Here is a 19,847-nt window from a genome sequence, read left to right as displayed (position 1 = left end):
GGTATGTGGAAGAAAATGGCCAGCACTTTCTGCATCTTAATTAATTTCTATAATTTTACTCGCTTGATACAATAGTTATTATTTATGTATTTCTTGAACTCTTTCCTCACGTTCATTTTCATGTTGTTTCGAAAATTTCCAAGAATTTTGTTGCTTTAAAGTCTTGAACATAGACTAGACACCAATTAAGATTAAAAACATACTCATATATATTTTAGTTTTATTATTCCTCGCTGACAATTTGAACGACTTGTAGCAATATTACATATATGATATTTTCGGTTTCTTTATATGTAGTTTCTTTTAGCTTTGAACACCTGTCGACTGTTGGTATGCCAGTTGAATTGATTTAATTTAATTTAATATTATACCTACATATGCAAGTTTACTGATTATCCCACTAAGATTTGTTTAGTTACGCTGTTTGTTCAAAACAATACGGTTACACTCATATAAAGTAGTTGGAGTCGTTTAGGCTTTACCATAGTTTAAGCTCATTCAGTTATATAAATAGAGATATGGGTATAAGTAGGATAGGGTAGTACAGGTATTGAACAGCAACAAAAACAGGGATATACTAAGTACACATTATCCAGGCCGTCGATATTGCTTTGATTCGTATTCGCTATGGCCCGAAAACAAAAGATTTATATTTGTATATATATATATTTAAAGCGGTTCAAGCGAAAGTCACCCTGGTGCACACAACTTTTCCCGGTTCTCGCCCCGCGCTCTCTGCTAAATTTCGTATTTTTCGCTAGTTTTTCTCAAAGTTTTCTAAGTTGATCCCTTGCAACATATTGATTGTGCCTTTAGCATTACTTATTTGTTTTCATTTCGTTCCGAGAACTGGATAACAATAACATTCTCGTGTGCCTACAGTGAGATCGCTTTAGGAAGTGGAAAACCTACATCTCGGGGACCTGCAAATCTGATATCATTCCCTACACTCCTATGGCCGAAACACCTGTCCAGCTGCTTCATGTATAGACTAGTACATACATTAATGGTTGTTAGTTTTTGGGTGGGGGGTTTCCCCAGGCGAATACCTTTCGATTTTTGGGTAAGTATCCCTCTCTCGATATCTAGTTATTCGTACATATGTGTGGGGAAACTCTTTGCTGATGTGTGTGTGTTCAATTTGCTCTTAATTGATATATTTTTGTTTATCAGTTAATTAGCAGCCAATGAAACAAGTGTTTGCTTTATATTCTAAATTATGAATAAATCAATGGATAACAAAAAGTTATGAATAAACAAAACTTAAATTAGTATTTTTAACATTTCCGTTGAGCCAATCGTTTGTTGTTTCTCATTGCTGATTGCATTTGAATTCATTTTGCCCAATTAAATACATTACAAATTACAATTGCTAAATACATACAATACAATTCTTAACTCGCTTGTTAGCTCTGCTGTTTTTTAGATTAGAAACATTGCTTAGCTTCTTCCCAACATGATCAACATTATCATCATCATCATTATTATTATTATCGTAGTATTATAGATTAATTTCAATTATCAAATATTCATGATTAAGTTTAAATGATTTTTGTGTCCTTGTGTTTTTGTTTGGTATTTGTGCTTTGTTGTGGGTTGTGTTCTTTGCTCTTATTTATTCTGTCTGTAGAATTGCTCAATTTGAAAGAAATATGTTTACAAAATAAAATCCTAAGAAGCCTGCAAGTGACCTTTCTTTTTAGTTTTAGTTGCTGTTTGTTGTAGCTGTAGCTGTAGCTGTTGATGGTGGTTTTGTTTTGTTGGTTGGTTGTTCAGACTTTTTATCGTGTATCGGTGATATTGTTTTTGCTGCCAAATATCTTCACCAATTGCGACTCGTAGTCGTCAATGTTGCGCTTCATAATATCCATGCAGGGACCCAGCAAGCGCTCAAATGCCTTGACATCGAGGACTAAATTGAAAACAAATGATATTATTAGTTATAACAAATTACATAAAATTTATTGAAAACACTTAAAACATGCTGGAGAATTGGATTTTCTGTGGGAGGGGGGATTAGTAGTACTTATTTAAGAACATTTTAGCACACACCAAGCCAGTTCCATTTGGTTAACCCATTAAAACTCATTCCTTATCACCACAGGCCCCACTATATCATCTTCATATCCATCTCTTACCGATCCTTTAACCTTTAGTTGCCTGTGTCAGCTTCAGACATTCAAATTTCATAGTGCTGTGGGTTCAATTTTGGGGATGGTGAGGGATTGGCCCTTAACCTATACTCATGTATGCGTGTGTTTCATAACAAAACTATATTTTATTACTTCGATAACATTTTAATTCTGAATTTTGAACAGTTCTTAAGTAAATTCGAAAAATGGTTTCTTGCATTTGAAAATTTAGAATAGCAACAACCTAGAAAAATAAAAACATTTCAAACGGGTTTCTTCACAAATTCGTATTTCGTCGGGCCATGTCGGTGAACATTTGCTCATAGATCACCACATTGCGTTTTAGAACATCGGTCAGGAAGCCCATGATTCGCTCAAAGGCCTCTGTGTCTAGGACTGGACGGAATTTCAAGATTAAGTCGAGTTTCTTAAAGTGTAACAGACCAAACTTTATGACCTCATTGCTTATGTGCTATAGTCTAATGACTCTCTAAGGAATAGTTAAACAAAAGTGATTTCTTATCACTATATTATTGTTTTATAATGCATTAAGGGGAATTCATGGTTTACCAATTTTTAATTATTGTAGTTCTGTTCAAGAACCATTTGGTTTGAATAAACATATACGATAAAGATATAAAATATGACAATAAATGTGTACTTTACCATTTAAGGTTATTAGATTCAAAGTTCAATAGACCTTTCGTTGGGCAACATAAGAGTTCAGACGAAAAATTCGGACTTAATTCGAATTTAATTCTTAATGTAACCTAACTAAATGAGGACATAAAAATGGGATTTATAACTACTACTACTACAACTACTTTTACTGCTAATTGAGTGGCAAATTGCCGAAATATTCGCGCAGATCCTGTTCCAGATAGCGATACCCACTAATGCTACGATTGATACCCCCACTACACTTTCCCATAAGGCGTTCGAAGCAAACAACGTCCAAGGCTACATACACACAGCACACAAAAAATACGGGGGATTGGGATTGGGGTGGATGGATGGATGTGGGTGTACGGGACGGGACAAAGAACAAATAAACAAAAGCATTAGGGATTAGGTCAAGCGGGGGATCGACTGAAACGCTTTCCGTGTAGCCATTCCGCCAGGCGGGACACTCACATGCTAGCTTCACGACGCCGCCCGTGGCGTAGACGGAGGCGGCCCGGGGTCGATGTGTCACCAGCGCCAGCTCCCCGAAGTACTGGCCCTTGCCCAGCTGCGAGATCTCCACCTCGGCGTCGTCCTGGTCCATGCGCACGGACACGGTGCCCTCCTCGATGAAGTACATGCCGTCGGCGGCGTCACCTGGGGAATTGGATAAAAAATCATTGTCATAAGAAAATTCCCGAAAGGAAAGGCAGGGCAATTTATCTAACTGAGACCCTCAACCGCGTTTATAAAATTCACAGATTGGATTACAATTCAAGATATTATTTTTACCGGTGATAAATATATATCTTCTTATATTTATGGATTTATTTTCAGACATTATAATGTATATGTTTATTAAATCTGCGAAGCTATTGACTACTACTTCTATCATACATACTTTGGTATTTAATACTTTAGTATTTTCTAGTATATGCTAATATCTTCTATGTTGTAAGCTATATTTATACCATATTTTATACATTTTGAGGCTGTATTAAAATTATTTTTTTTAAAAAGAGAATTTACTTAATGAGTTATAACATTTTTATTTCAAATCATGTTTAGAATTCCATGACTTTTAAAATTAAATGCAGTCAGTTAACCATGGCTTTATGGCTGTAATTTTAAGTTTAACAAGTCAGAAACTTAAACTCTATAGTGTGAGTTTCTAATTAATTTGTATTTTCCCGTATCAGAAAGGAATTTACTTCGCCCAGGAAAGTTCCCCCATAACTTACTCAATCACTTACCCTGTTTGATGATGCGTTCACCGTTGTCGTAGCTCTTTGAAACCAAGGCATCCGCCAGATTCATGCGTTCGTAGTTCTGCAGCACAAGAGTTAGATGTACAAAAATCGATTGGAAGGGAAGAAGGATGGAAATGGGGTTGGGGTTGGGGACCCACCTGCAAGGCCTTCAGCATGGGCACGCTGTTCAACAGCTCCTCGTACATTTTCCGCTTCCTGAAGGCGGACTTCAACAGGATGCGGCGGAAGGTCTGGCGATCCATGGCCCACAGTAGACCACTCGTTTCCGCCTGCACGGTGGCCGCTCTAGATATTTAAATTCAACATTAGAGACACGTCTATATATAGTATACATATAGCCATTAGCACATTGTAATTGTGGTTCAGACAGCGCGGAAAATTTGGCATAATGAATCGATCAAATACGAAAGGGGTCGCATACCTGGGCATATTGTAGAGCAGCGCTAATTCACCGAAGAGTCCAGTGTGATTGTAGGTGTTAATGTGCTTGTCATTAATAAAGACTTTGTAGACGCCTCTGCGGGAATACGGAAAAATTCGGGGGGTTAGTGAGATAGAGAGACCAGAGAAGTACGAAAAATCCACTTTAATCGAGTGCAATTTATAATTGATGCGCTGCGTGTGTGCTTATCAATATGTAAGTACTCATTAATTGCCATATCAAATACTAATTCCCATTCAAACACAAATTAATTAAGCCGCACATAAATGAATGAGCTTCGCAGTTCTGCATGAGTAATTATGCGGTTATACTGGTTTGAGCTCTTTCTAAAACGTTTAATTTGCTTTAAAATATAAGGAAAAACTTATGGTAATGTGTTTTAAAGAGATTTTTGCTTAGTTTAGAAGGTTTATCTTACATCTTTGGCAAAAATATCTATGAATTTTGGATCTATATTTAAAACACAGTTAAATCCTCAGTAAATCCGTTTAATATATTTAATTAACTGAAGCGATTTAATATATTGTTTAAACAATATTTTTATAAATAAAAGCTTTTAAGGGCCTTATTGGGTTCACACTCCGTCGAAATAATTATGTTGAAAATGTAGAATTTCTTTTTATTTTATAGTTAATCATATTCCCTAAATCTCCCTAAATATAAGGTATTCATCCTACCAAAGTTTATATTTTACCTAAACTGGTTTGTAATAATTCAAAAATATAACTTTTATATGCATGCTAACTTTAAACAGCCCCAACAAAATCTCGAAAAGTTACCCCAACTTGAAGTTGACTTTGGGCCAACATAAAATGTGCATTATTCATCGAGTTTGATTGGAAATTTGTTTTGTTTTACTTACGATTCAATAACATAAAAGTTATCGCCGTCATCACCCTGGCGGATGATATAGTCGCCGGGCTGAACCTTCCGCTCGAACATGGCATCCAGGACCTGGTTCATCTGCGAAAACAAATCGGTTACAAGGGGGTGAGAGATGCGTATTTCCCAGGAGAGGAGAATGGGGTCGGAATCCTGCCTGATGGGGGATAATCCCCAGTAAAAGGGAAACCGCAGGCAGACACTTATTCGGGCTAAACGCGGATGCGTGTGTGCCTGCCCTTTCCCCATTTTGGGGGTTTTCCCCTTTGTGATATGATTTATGTAGTGTAGTGGATGCCACGAACCTGCTCTTTTTCGAGGGATCGGAAGAGGAGGACGTTCTTAACCGACTCCACCAGCCGGGCCCGCTGCTCATCTGTTTTGGGGAACACAGCGGTGGCGCCATCATCGTCGTCATCCGCCTCCGGATCGTAGGCCTCGGCGAAGACTGATTTGCGGCGCGAGCTGGCCATCACTGGTGGTTCTGCTGAAATTGTACAAATGGAAACCATACATCAGATTTACATTTTAAGTGTATTAAAGGCTTTAATCATTATGTGCAGTAGTCAAAGGCAGAGACTCTGGCAGAATCTCAAAGTGAATCCCATGAACAGCAACGTCTTCATTTAATGACCTACAAAATAGAATCTTATCTGAGCACTGCCATCAGCCTGGAATTCGCTGCTCTGGCACATCTCCTGCTGTGCCAATCCACAAATGCAATTCAAATGAAACTGCAGAGGAGCTCACATATCAACGGCAGGCAGCATAATCCAATGGAATTTTGTACCATGTACGGGAAACTCGAGAGCATGTGCACCAGATTCTTTCTCAGCTTCACAATCTTACACCGGAAAGGTCTATTTACGTTCTCAATGTCATTTTGATATTTAAATGAAGTTGGAACTCTGTTCTTATAAAGTTTATAAAGTCAAGTTTATTTTAAAGTCACTTAAAGTACCAAAAAATTACAAATACAAGATATATACTAAAGTTTTTGGTTGATTATAACCCCGTTTTAGGTTAAATTTTTATTATGAACATATTATTCAACATAATGTATGCATAAATATGTCCATTTTCTTTTGTAAACCAAGTTTTTAAATATCAAGATACTTTTTTATCTTAAAGATTTTTTTTCTATGTGTGAGATAAACTCAAAACTAGTTCTTAGATTGCGTTTCTGACAATTAAAAATGCATAAATATGAGACATTGTCCACCTGAGCTTTCCATTCCAGAATATTTGTCAAACATGCGAGACAATCGAGGCTCTTAATTTCTTTTCCTCCCTGCCACAGATATTCAAATGTATTTTCAGGTTCACATGACCGCAAAATCAATTGATATATATATTGATATATGCATTGCAAACAGCCGAACACAACACCTTAAGTGAGCATGTTTTTGCCTATATGTTTCAGTTTTGGTCAACGAAATTCGGTTTTACTACTACTCACCGGCCAATAAATTACCAGACACCTGAGTGGACATTTTCAATTGCACTGCGGCTCTCTGTGCGTGTTTCCGAATTTAGTTACGATTTCAAATCGGTTGCAACGAGCGCGAAAATAAAAACCAGTTAGGCATGAACACGTTTAAAAATAAGTAGACAAAAAAAAAAGTGTGTGTATATATTTTCGTGATGTGGGTATATGTAACCCAAGGTGAGTGATGTGGGGGCAAATAAAAAAAAAAAAATAATCAAAACAAATCCAGCGCAAACACCAAGCTTTTGGCTTTCCCGTCACACGCTGCGTATGCGTAATAAATATTTATGCACTCGAATGTTTGGCGAAGCCTTCAGCAAGTCAGTCGAAAAATGTTTGTATATCTGTTCTTCCACAGCGAAATCACCGAGTTTAGGTTGCCGATTTGATTCAGTTTCTGTTTTGGATTGACAGAAAATGTTTGCAGTTCTTTTCTCACCCGCAGTCGTGTCAAGTTGCCAGTTAGAGTGTGTCAACCTAATGATGCAATTATCCAACAGTCACACGGGCACGGATTCTAAAAGTTCCTCAAGATTCTCCTTACCTCTCCACAAAAATTGTAAACCTAGACGTTTTGAGAGCCAAGTGCACGTCTATTTTCCCCTCCAGACAAGTATTTATCCAAGCCCCTGGCTATATATACTTGTATAGTTCATCCGTCGACTGTTTGCATTGTGTGAGCAACAGCCATGACGCCCACGTCCAAAATCTTGGACAGCAATTGCCTCCGTGCTCGGTTCTGGTTTTTATTACAGCCCAATGTGCCAGTTCTGTTGGGGTCTGTGATTTCTGATTTACAATCTGGTAATTGGGAGAGCATTTACGAATGTCTATCAATCAGGAAAATTCCATTTCCGAATTTATGGCATTTTTAATTCCCGCTAGATAGGTCTCTATCAAATTATTTAGTCAAGAAAATACTGCGTTCTGGATTTTTGAGGTTTTTGATTTGCAGTCCGTGGGTTATAGATGTAGATGCAAGATAATATGGATGTCAGTCTAATTGTTGAGTCAGTAATATAGGATGTTCTTTACTTTTGGGTATATCTATCTATCTACGTATTTATCAAACCATTTCTTAGTTTGATTTTTGGATTCTTCTTGTTAAAATTTAAATTGCAAGAGATTTTAGACTTTTACCAAGAATATTTACTAAAAGAAATGGCAAACTATGAATGTATATTTTACTTATTTCACTTTAAATAATAAATAAATAATTTAGGCTTAGTTTCTGTGCTTTTATAATACCAAAAATTCAATTTAACTTTTAGGCTATAAATTTAAATTAGATTACACTTATAAGACATTGGTCAAAAGTGAAAACCTATTAAATAATCCCCTTTAAATTTCATAGATTTCCCAACACAGATAAAAATGAAACTAGCAAAGATCCTAGATTAAAACTCAGCTTGTTGGTAATTGATGCACCGAAAGTATTTCAATTAAGTAAGTTGCTTGCTCCATAAACACAAACACACACATGCACTCGGGCAAATAAGCTGGGGAATTCAATTAAGGATGGCAAATAAAAAGTTGGCTGCATTAATTTCATTTTCATTAGCAGAATGAGACAACGGCAACGAGGACTGCGACTGCGAGTGACGGCAACGAGATCGAGAGATATATATTTGTATATATATTTCTATATAGGGCGACAACTTCCGACTATGAAGACGTGAGGCGGAAAGAATGAGAGTGCTAAAAAACTGAATGACAGACCGACTGAAAGACGGTTTTGAATGTGCGTGCTAGCCTTGTGACGTCCTCCGAGCGACTGAAAGTGCCAATGGTGCCACAAGAGGCGCAGCATCGCCACATCACCGACCACATCCCCATCCCCATCCTCATCCTGGTCCACATCCCCATCCTCCTCCGCTGGAGTCACTGATGACAGGGACAGGCAAACGTCAAACCAAGGCGGAAATAGTGCCTGTAAGTAGGCAGCACAACACGCCACTCAAGCGGTCCAGTGGTTGTCGGCCGTCTATTTATACAGCTCCCGCTGCCTCCATCTGCATCCCTATGTGTATGTGTGTGCCAGCTGTCTGTCGCTTTGTTGACTAAACACTGAGAGAAATGTCAACTGAATTGGATCAAAAAGGGGCAATGCCACGATAGAAATAGTTGGAACTTTTGTAACTGGGAAATATTTCATCCTGAATGTTTTCAGTAATATTAACTTAACTTAAATTAGTTACTTATAAAGTGTCTTATTAGTTAAGATAATTAATACATGTAGGTTGGATAAAAACCACCTCCGAAAATCCCTTTTCTTATATATGAAAGCTATTATTGCCATTAAAAACTTATATTAATTAAATTTTTTAAGCTTTTTAATTTATTTTTTAATTATGGGAACCAGGGACTAAACAATCATTATTTCTAAGTTTTATTTTTAAAAGATCACTGAGATTCGTACTTTTAAATGTAAGTAATATTACTCTTTATATATATGGAAAACATATTTATATATATGTTGTCCTCAATGATCCACCTTTCTGGGTCTCTTTCTGAGATTTAAATATATTGTTGCATACTTTTAGACACCTAAAATTACTTTTAAAAGTGATTTTAAAATCCTAGTGATTTCTGTGGCACTCCCTGATTAAAACTGCTTTCAAATAGAATACGTTTTTTGAAAAACTAACATTTTTTGCTAAACTTCTCTACTAATTTTTCCCCGTGCAGCTTTATAAATAGCAGCAACACTTTGCTTTGTCTTGATTAACATGAGCATTCCCTCAGCTTTTTCATATAAGCATTCATATACACATTATTATTAAGCGCAACAGGAGGATGATGTCGGGTTTGGTTGGGTTTCAGTTGGATGAAAAGGGGGAGAGACGGCATTTCCGTTCAGGTTTTTGCCACCGAGGCAGCCTGAAGTCCTGCCGCAAAACACTGCTGGCATGTCAATAATGTTGAAATGTAACTCACTCCACCAGCCCGGCCACGCCCCCAGCCCCCAACCCCCCACCCGGGGGGCGTGTCATGCGCCCTGTGTGCCCGATGAAGCGTATGCGGCTGCTGAGCTGTTCATCAGTATGCTTCAGTAGGTCCTGCTAGACCTGATGCTCCTGATGGTCCTGATGGTCCTGCAAAACATAGACCTCCTCCTGACCATCCGTCCATCCCATTTTTTCCCTCGGTTTGACGCTGTGGCCAACGGGAGTGTTAATAAAATGTACCAGGGCAAGCGCATACCTTTGACCACCTCTACAAGCGCACCTACTTTATAGAGCCTATGTGGCGTATGCGCGATATTAATGTCACACCAACTTTAAAGCCCAAAGTTAAATTTAAACTTTGCAGCAAGGCTTCCGGCCACAAATTTAGACATCAAAGCATAAAAATACCAACATCGATCGATGGAAAACCCAAAGGGGGCGGAAAACCGTGGCGGGCGGTGGGCGTGTCCAGTAGCTATTTGCGTGCCATTTTCGCTCCAGTTGAGTTTGGAGCTTGAAGCGATTTCGCTGGCTTCACTGGGCAGCCAAAGCGGATAAAGTTGGCCATGACAGCCAGACGTTAATAGTGAGACAAAGGGTCCAGAACTATGCATAATGATTTTAACCTTTGCAGCCCTAGTTGGAACTCTTTTGAGTTATATAAGGGAAAGCAAACGAAAACTAATTGGAACCAATGTTGACTTCAAGGACTAAAAGTTGTTCCAATTTATTATTTTTAAGCAGAGAGCTTATGCATTAGCTTTTATCAACAGATTTATAATCTTTTTGAGCTCAAATTATGTGACTTGAATAAGAAATGTTAGTTTCCTCATATTAAATAAATGTTTTTCTGACTTTTTTTACCAAAGTTTTAAAGGATTAGCTTTTATCAACAGACTTATAATCTTTTCTGACATTTGAGCTCAAGATGTGATTTGTAAACTTAAGCTTCGATCAATTAAAAGTCTTTTTTTAGTACCATAGTTTTTGGGATTAGCTTTTATCAACCGATTTATAATCTTATTTGACATTTAAGCTCAAGCTATGTGATTTAGCTTCCTCCAATGAAATAAAGTTTTTTGTTCCTTACCAGAGTTTTTTAAGATTAGCTTTTATAAACATTATATATATTTAATCTTTTCTGACATTTAAGCTCTAGTTATGTGACTTGTAAAAAGAAACGTTAGCTTTTTTCAACAAAATAAAGTTGTTTTTGTTCTGTACCAGTGTTTTTGAAGATTAGCTTTTATCCATAGATTTATAATCTTTTCTGACATTTAAGCTCAAGTTATATGACTTCTAGTTCAACCAAGAAATAGTTGCGTAACTTGTAAGCCAAGTTATATATTTTTCTAAGTCTTTAACAAAGCAAAACAGTTTTGTTTGTTGAATTTTGTTATGCTTTCCATAAACATTCTGCAAAAAAGGCTTTTCAACCAAGCTAAACCTCCTTTAATTGACACCAGCTAGTTGAAGCTGTGAAAGTCTGACTGTGAGTGGATCGTATATTCCAGCAGCGAAAGGATTGACAGCTCAGCTCTTCAGTGTGCTGTGTGCACAATTAATAGATTTTTAATGACAGGAGCAGTGTGCCCCATTTCATACCCCCATCCCCCCACTTGACATGGCATCCACATCCCCATCCATATAGACCCCTCCCTCGAGGACTGCGTGTTTGATTAACCGGAAGATAAACACGCAAAAGGAAGCTGTGAACAAAAGCCCGCAGACAGGGGCGGCCCACTAAAGGGGGTCAGAAAGGGGAGGGGCAAATTGAACTCGGCTAAACCTTCATCACCATCATTATTTAATTTCGCATTTTGTATGCTCGTGGTGGGAGCCCAAAGATTTATGGCCATATGCGTGGTCCCTGCTAATTATCCGAACACGTGCCGCAGGAAAAAGTACCAAAGAAATGGAAAATCATCTGCTACACGGGAAAACTTTTCAATTTTCCCCCGACCTACTCATAACCAACAAAAAAAAAAGAGAAAAAAAAAAGAAATACCCAGAATTGTCGGGGGAATTACACCAGCAGATTGTCTATATGTCGAACCAAACTGACATTGCTGACGTCAGAGATTTGCAGCCACTACGCAGCAGTTCCCAGTTCACAGCAAATTGCATGACGGAAATAAAACACAAACTGGGTGTAGAGAGGGGGTCTAGAAAAAGTACGTGAAAAAAGTACCAATATCCCAGGCAAGAATTTTCCAACACGCAGGCGGCAGAAGCAGAAAATGCAAAAGTGAAACAGATTTAAGGCAGTTTAAGCCAAGAAAAAGTTGACAGGACACGCAATCGAATATCTTGGGTAGAACAGGAAAACAACTTTGCATTCCGGTAGATTTAAGAAGCAGTTGAAACAACATAAAACTCCACTTACCATCGGCATCCTGTGAGTTGACGCTCAGCTGGTCATCGGTACTGGGATCCGTGTGAGAGACACTGGGACGTTCCGCCTGGAGTTTGGTGAAGTACTCGACGGCATAATCGATCACATCCGGGGGCTGTTCCACCAGGAAGGAGATCGAGAACTGCAGCAGCACCTCCTTCAGCTCCTCGGGCACCTGGATCCTTCGACTCGAATCGCTTGACATATTTGTGCTGTGGGGGAGATTTGAGAAATAGTTGGGTTGAGTATGGTTTTAGTTGAAAATAGGGTAAGATAAATGACTTAAGACTATTTTTTATAAAATAATTGATAGTCCCAATTTGAGATATTTAAGAACCTGACACATTTGGATGGATAAATGTAGAAAACTAACATTAATTCTCCTTTCCAACATTACATTATTCAAGAGAGTAGTTAGGGATAGAGGGAGTTTGTAAGATATGGATGGTTATAAGTAATAACTATAAAGCACCATCGGAATAAAAATGGTATCATTTTCTTTTAAGTAAGTCTTATACCATTTTTGATTGAATTGCAAAGGCTTTAAACAATTTTGCAAAATATCAAAATGCATTTACCCCCACTTACCCCTTTCCACTCTAACCAATGGTCTTTATCAGTAACAAAAAAAAGTATTTTAAATGATACTAAGTTTTTTAAAGGCACAATTTATGATTTATCTTAATCAAATATATTTTGTAAAAACAAAAGCAAACATAATGTTATATTACGATGAGTAAACCCGTGTAATAATAAGCAGCTTTAAACATATTAGCTTGTTTGTGTACTCATGTTAATTTGTTTTTCCCGACAGATATCAAAAATATAATTTTATCTACAAGCAATTTCAGTAGAAAATGGAAAAATGCTGAAAATGATGCTCGTTTTTCCTGATTTTCCCCCCATTTAATTCACTGCACCACATGAACTGCAATGGGACACCCAAAAAGCTTACATCCAATGGGGTTTTGGGGGTTTTAGGGGGTTTTCAGGGCGTTTTCAGGGGGAGATGCGGCATTGGATGGATGGAATTCCGAGTTTAACCTGCGGCCAACGGTCACCTGCTGGCTGTCGGTCATTTAGATGGCAATTACCCACCCGCTGCCCCTCATCCACCTGATCCATCACCGCTGTTTTTGTTGTTCGTTGTCACCACCACCCATCAGTCCATCAGTCCATCAGTCAACCTCAACCAAAAACAAAAACAAAACCCAACCCAAGCTCATGATTCAACATTGCACAATTTGAGATTTTGGTCTGGTTCGGTCGTTCGGCGAAAACGACAGACGTGAGATTCATGTTAAATTTCTGCTCTGCCCAAAAAAAACGAGCTGCGACAAATATAATTTACGAGTAATTCACTTTTCACTTGGGTTTCGTTATTTTTATAGAAATTGATTTCGATGGTATTGTCTTTTCGATTCGCAGTAAACAGGCTACATGAGGTCACAACTGCTGATGCATTTAAAAACGTGCTTATAGAACACTTTCAATGGGGAAAGATAACGAATGGTTATTGTTTGGTTGGGCAGGGGCTTATAAATGTGATTAATGTGCTATAAATAAATTATGATAAACAAAGTTACCCTTGAAATATTGTAATTATTTTAAGAACTCTTCTTGTTAGCAAATAAAAATACATTTGGAAGACCTTAACCACGGTTGTAATAATTTTCGTGCCTGTGAATACATTGTAACCTTGTTGTTTTAACCCCTTCGGTATTATCTTGTAAGCTCCTTGCTCCATTTTTCGCCTAGAAATTAATTTTTGAGCATCAGCATAAATATTTATAAGTTTCCTTGAAATGTGCGTAATTATGTAAATTGCGTATTGTGGGGTAGAATAATTTCGTGGGTTCTTCAGCCCGCAACATTTTATTTCCCCTAATTTGAAAATTAATTCTGGCCCAAGCAAAATACTTTAGGATATTGTTCCTGTTCGCTGTTCGCTGTTGTTTCGAGCCAAACTTTTTCAATTAAGTTCATTAATATTCCACTTGCCCTGCGGCCGCCTGTCGGAACAAATAAATATTTAAAACTAATAAAGGTTTGCGCCGCCCACGAAACGAGTTCCGATTGCAATTGCGTTTGCGATGGAAATTCAATTGAAAAGCCTCTCGACTCGATAGCCAATTGGGCGTTTAAGTGCCTCCACTGATTGGCCGGGCCAAAAGCTAAAAGCCGACTGTTTTTCACTTGCTTTTTTTGTATTTTTTTTATTTATTTTCTGTCTGAGAACATGAGGCATTAGGCGGTGCAATTGCAATTAGAGTGGGTCAAGGTGGTTCACTCAACGCACTGCAACCGCACGAATGGCAATTGCACAAACATCTGAGAAAACTATAAATACCCGGGCTCAAGTAATAAGGGGCTGAATGAAATGCCTACCCCCTAGCTTTTCCCATTTTCCACCCATCAGTCAAGGATTTAGGTGCCACAGCAAGACAAAAAAATAAAAAAGGAAAAATAGAAAAAAGTAACGGAGAGCACACAAGAAAGAAAAGTTAAACCATTTTCATTTCCTCACAATTTCCGCAGCTGCCGGCGTACGAAAGTAAAAATGCACAACCATTTGGCCGACAGTTATAGACGGTTTATATGTACTATATCTACACAGTCGTAAAATGGGTAAAGTCAGCTGACTCAGACTTTAATATCTGTACTCGACGAAGCGATAAGCTAATTTCAACGACTTCAGGTAGCCGGGTTGCGTTGAGAAAAGCTGATTACTTTTCATAAAAAGTTGAAAACTTCATTATTGGTAGGGGACTTTAGTTACATTTTTTTCATTCAAATAATCACATTGGATAGGATTGCGTTTTTCTGCACTGAGGGAAAACAGGATAATATTTGAGAAGTGGTTTTAGCAAAACATTCTTTATTATTAGATACTTTGTATTTGAGATCATTGTATCATCTTAGAAGAACCTGAATATTATCATTGTGTTAAAAATATAGAACCCAAAGGAAAACTTTTATTTATGATTACTTATGATGATTCAAACTAATTTTTAAGATATTGTATAATCTAAAAAAATGTAATCTTAGTTCGAAAAGTAAAATTTAATTCCCTGGGTACCTAAAACCAATAACCATTTATCAGCTGTATGCTATTTATATGGGGATATAAACTTTTTTATTTGTGCTTTAAACAGTTGTGGACTTTTGCCTCTGTATCTAGTATCTATACTTCTATCCCGCTTAAGCTGCATCTGTTTTATGTTGTCATTTCCATTTCCATTAACATTTTCATTTATATTCGCGTTTTGCATTCGGATTCCCATTCCCATAATGAAATTTTCCCAGTTTCGGTTCATTTCTCTATCCGCTGGCCAGCATCGTTATTTTCCTCAGCATTATCATTACTATCATCATCATCATTATCAACGGTGGCAGCATGCAGCGCTTTTATGGGATTAAGGCAAACTAATTTGGCCAGCAACGCAGCTACGTGGTAAACTGTTGAACCCACGTTGAAGACCCTATTCCGAACCCGAACCCAAACCCTATCCCATCCTATCCACCCTCCAGAGGACCATCAAAATGATTACGGCTTGGTTATGCGTGGCGAGTTAACCATGTGCATATGACTTCTATTTTAATGTCATTTTTACTGCAGCTGCAGGTGGTGGTGAAATGTGAAAGCACCTAACCGCACACATACGCCCACCACCCACCCACTGCCGAATGTGGGTGGAAAGTATCTTCTGGATGGCTGACCTTTCACCTCCCCCTACCACCCGCATGTTTGCGCTTTTACAAAATTGCAGAATTGAGTTTTGTGCTCGCAAACGAAATTGAATCCAACTTTAAAATTGCATTTACATTTGGAATCAGTTTTTCGCTCTACGTTCATAGTTAATTTGTGGAATTATTCAAGGGGTTTTACACTGAATGTAATGAACTTTTAAGAGGCGCTAGAAAAGCCTATCAAAAATTATTTTAAAAAATATAACCCTTGAAAAATGTTAACATTTGTTTTGACAAAATTATATAATATCCTTATAAGGATTTTTAATACCAAAGTATTTATTATTATTCATATAATGTACCCATTGGCCTTATCCCATTGATATCAAATATCAAAACAGCGTAAATAATCCTTCAAAAAGATGCCACAGAACAACCTTGAGTATATTCTAGACCAAAAACACCATATGACACAAAATCCCAAGGATGAGCGACCAACTGGCGTTGTTTTTGTTGCCCAAACAACCTGTTTTCAGGATCCTTCGTTGGAATTCTGTGTCAGTTGGCCTATCCAATTACGTCAACAATTCAGAAATGGGACACCTGTGTGTGGGTTTTTCGGTTTTTTTTTTGGGTTCAAGAGCGACGGCAATCAGAAACCCCGCTCCAAATGACTTCATTAAGGAACGGCAAACTATAAATGTGTGTGCCTAATTAGCCAAACTACATGGGCACATCTCGAATTTGATGGTCAGTTCATGTGTTCAACAGTTGGAAGACCTCAAACAAAGAGGCATTCGAGGCGGCCTAATTACCATGCATGTCCCATGACCATATATCGAGGTCTGCCCGTGTCATTGACAGTGCTTCACCCAGACCAACCAGAGCCACCCAAACAACCCCACACCCCACTTGACCTCCCCACTCTATTGAATTCGAATTGGGTTAAGTGTTTTAATGGCAGAGCGGCCGGAGAAAATTCGGTTTTACCAAGAAAAAGCATTTCCAGCAAGGCCACAGCTCAAGAACAGTGTCATCATCTATTGTTTTTGCCACATATTGATATGCAAAGGATTTGCCCAAAAACGAGTCAACAATAGCCTCAATTATGATTTTATGCTTTTGCACAGTATACCATTAGAGAAAAATCTAATGAAATTGATATTTAATACGGGGGAAAAACTTTAAATTGCTGGGGAATTAGGAGAAAATTAAGTTACTACAAAGTTTGCCAACATTTCCTTGGAAAATATCCTTGATGGCACATTTGCCAAGATTGCATTTTAATTGATTTTTGGGGAACAGTTTTAATATTCTTCTGGCTGTGCTGCGACTGAAAATTACTTTTCTTATTGCCTTTTTACTATTAAAAAAATTAATTTTTATGCGATTTATAAGCTTCTGAAAATGTACCAAACATTTATAATTGTGTGTTTCGTTTAATTTAGTTATAATGCTTATTGGTTTTTTGATAATAATAAACATGAGCAAGTTTATAATTAAGTTTGCATAATGTGCATATTGCCTTTCCATTTTATGTCGATAGAGTTTATTAATAAAATTTTTGGGACCAACATTTTAATTGAATTTTTGGAGTAAATTCATTTAATTTCGAATTTGTGGTTTCAGACTTAATTTCATTTGCTTTTGTGTGCTTTTATAAAGCTTCCCATGCATTTATTTGTTTTCAGCTCACATTTCATCTGCACATAACTATCTTTTCCAGGTTTCACTTCTCCGAATTTTTGCTACATCGTTGAGAAAAGTTTGGGCCAAAGTTTGTAGCAACATTTAATTTTACCCCCAAACCATTTAATGAATATTACTTCCCCTGCTGAAAGCATTCCCTCAATGTTACTTTACCTGTCCTGCGTGGCTTTAATATTTTCCAGCGATGTTTATCTTTCAACCCCTCAACTCAAATTTTCTGCCATTTTCAAGTTTGAGGGAAATGTTTTCTCTTCCGGTCAATGAGTCAAAGTGGCAACTCAAGATGGAAAAAGAATAAGGCGGCGAGCACTTAATTCTCGTTGACATTTGGGGCCTCTGGCGGCGGGGGTCGCCATATACCCATATGAATACATGTTATATATATATTTATGTGCTAGTGTTTTGACAACAAAATATCGCATCCACATCAAAGCAATTTCGGGGCATACTTCAGGGCGCCGCCGGCACTTGAGCTCAAAATGCGCCACATGAGTTCAGGCTTTTGGGTCGTTTGCTCTAAATGTCAGCACATCACATATACAATCCTATATATGTACATATATGTATATCTTGGCCAACAAGAAGAAAGGGTCCCGCGAGTATTTGACGCAAATTTCACTTCGTCACGCAACTTTAATGGCGAATTTCTTATTTGTTTCTGCCACTGACGCTGCCCCTCTACCTTTCTCTTTCCCCCCATACACGCCCTGTCTCTTTCGCACACACCCCAGGGACCCTGGAGTGCCATCTCTTTCTTTTGACGTTAAAGTAAAAAGGTTATCAGCTTGAAAATGTTTGTCAAAATACGACGCCTGGGTATTGATTTATTAACGCTCAACAGAACACATGTCGTATGCGTAATGAGAGGCTCACTAAACGGTTGGGAAATGTGGGGAAAATTGGTGGAAAATGGGGGGAAAAGTCGGCAGAAGGATGCGGTCTGCTGACTCACTCATTTCGAATGCCTTTTGTTACGCGGGTTATGCGTACATATGTACTTGTTTACAGAGAAAAAATAGAGCTTGTAATTATGGTTAATTCAATTTTAAATTGGAAAACATACTTGAATAACTAAACGTAATTTTTATTGTTTAATTTGGATTGTATTTAAGAAAAAGAATTAATCTGTAATAAAACTAATTATACCAATTCTAATAAACATATTAAACTGTGAGATAGGGTGAAAAATAGGATAAGTGCGATAACGCCCAGTGAAAAAAAACCCATTTCGTTTAAACTTTTGTTTTTAATACAAAAAATATCACATAATTAATTAATTATTATATTTTAAATATTATGTTATTTTTATTATATTAAGCGAATGGGCGTTATTGCACTGGGTGTTATTTTGCTTGGCGTTATTTCACTGGGCGTTATTTCCCTGGGCGTTATTTCCCTGGGCGTTATTTCACTGAGCGTTATTTCTCTGGATGTTTTTGAATTTTCCTAAAGTCATGTATGTCCTATTTCTTACAGTGCCTATACATATGGACTTTCACATCGGGAATGGAACGCTTAAAGCTGTCAAAAGGAATTTTACAGCCCACGCGAAGCGAAAAAGAAAATTCACCAGGGCATACACACGATTTCATATCGAAGGGAAAAGCATGCCTCTATATACCAAACCATACATACATATATACACATCGCCCTTCGCATTCAATTTTAAACCGGAATGAGGGGGTTTATGGTGGCAGTGAGACAACGACTTGTCAGTTAACCTTTGCCATCTCAGGGCTTTTCTCCGGTCTCAATTGTTCTCTGTTCCTTGCCTTTTTGCCTCGGTCTGGAGCCGATTCAATTATTTTTTAATCTATTGGATTTGAAGCCGCCCTGTAAAAATGCACAAATCACTTTACAATATTCCGAAATATGTCTGGCAAATTTTATTTGAGTTCAATGAAATATCCTAGGATCTAAGTCAACGTCCGTGGCATTTCGAATATGTCTTGTTCTGACCAGACATTAAATCCATCTTCAGAAATGATAAACAAGAATCTTAGTTCGGAATTAATCAACCCAGGGACATTCTCTAAAATTGTCAAGGACCTGCCATCTGTCTTCTGTCCATTTGGAACCCCTCATCTGTTGGCTATAAATAGTTAAATTCCCAAGGCTTCCCACGCACAATTTTAAGACATCCACTGGGAGGGCCATCTCCTCCAGATCCTCCCTGCCATCCTGCGATTATGGCCAGAATGATAAACTGCTGGATGGATGCTTAA

At 37.7% G+C, this 19,847-nt stretch overlaps 1 protein-coding gene across 5 annotated transcripts in view; it reads right to left on the bottom strand.

The window, feature by feature from the left end:
- Positions 1-206: 206 nt before the first annotated feature.
- Positions 207-19,847, bottom strand: part of Pka-R2 (cAMP-dependent protein kinase type II regulatory subunit) — a 34,413-nt gene continuing 14,772 nt past the window's right edge. The window contains exons 1-9 of one of the 5 annotated variants that reach the window (XM_017074358.4): positions 8,599-8,742; positions 6,850-6,904; positions 5,696-5,874; positions 5,371-5,471; positions 4,488-4,583; positions 4,204-4,351; positions 4,049-4,124; positions 3,267-3,452; positions 207-1,912 (exon numbers count right to left, since the gene is read on the bottom strand). In XM_017074358.4, the coding sequence (XP_016929847.3) occupies positions 1,782-1,912; positions 3,267-3,452; positions 4,049-4,124; positions 4,204-4,351; positions 4,488-4,583; positions 5,371-5,471; positions 5,696-5,874; positions 6,850-6,904; positions 8,599-8,739 (1,113 nt within the window). In that variant the 5' untranslated portion in view covers positions 8,740-8,742 and the 3' untranslated portion in view covers positions 207-1,781. Of the gene's footprint in view, positions 1,913-2,250; positions 2,529-2,800; positions 3,093-3,266; positions 3,453-4,048; positions 4,125-4,203; positions 4,352-4,487; positions 4,584-5,370; positions 5,472-5,695; positions 5,878-6,849; positions 6,905-8,598; positions 8,743-12,213; positions 12,435-19,847 lie in introns of those variants that run through there. The other 4 variants (XM_017074355.4, XM_017074353.4, XM_017074356.4 and 1 more) reach the window with 4 other exon arrangements.

The sequence above is a fragment of the Drosophila suzukii genome, chromosome 2R, assembly GCF_043229965.1.
Source record: "Drosophila suzukii chromosome 2R, CBGP_Dsuzu_IsoJpt1.0, whole genome shotgun sequence".
NCBI lineage: Eukaryota > Metazoa > Arthropoda > Insecta > Diptera > Drosophilidae > Drosophila > Drosophila suzukii.
The sequence above is the reverse complement of the archived record's forward strand: the minus strand, read 5'-3'. Positions and strand labels throughout refer to the sequence as shown.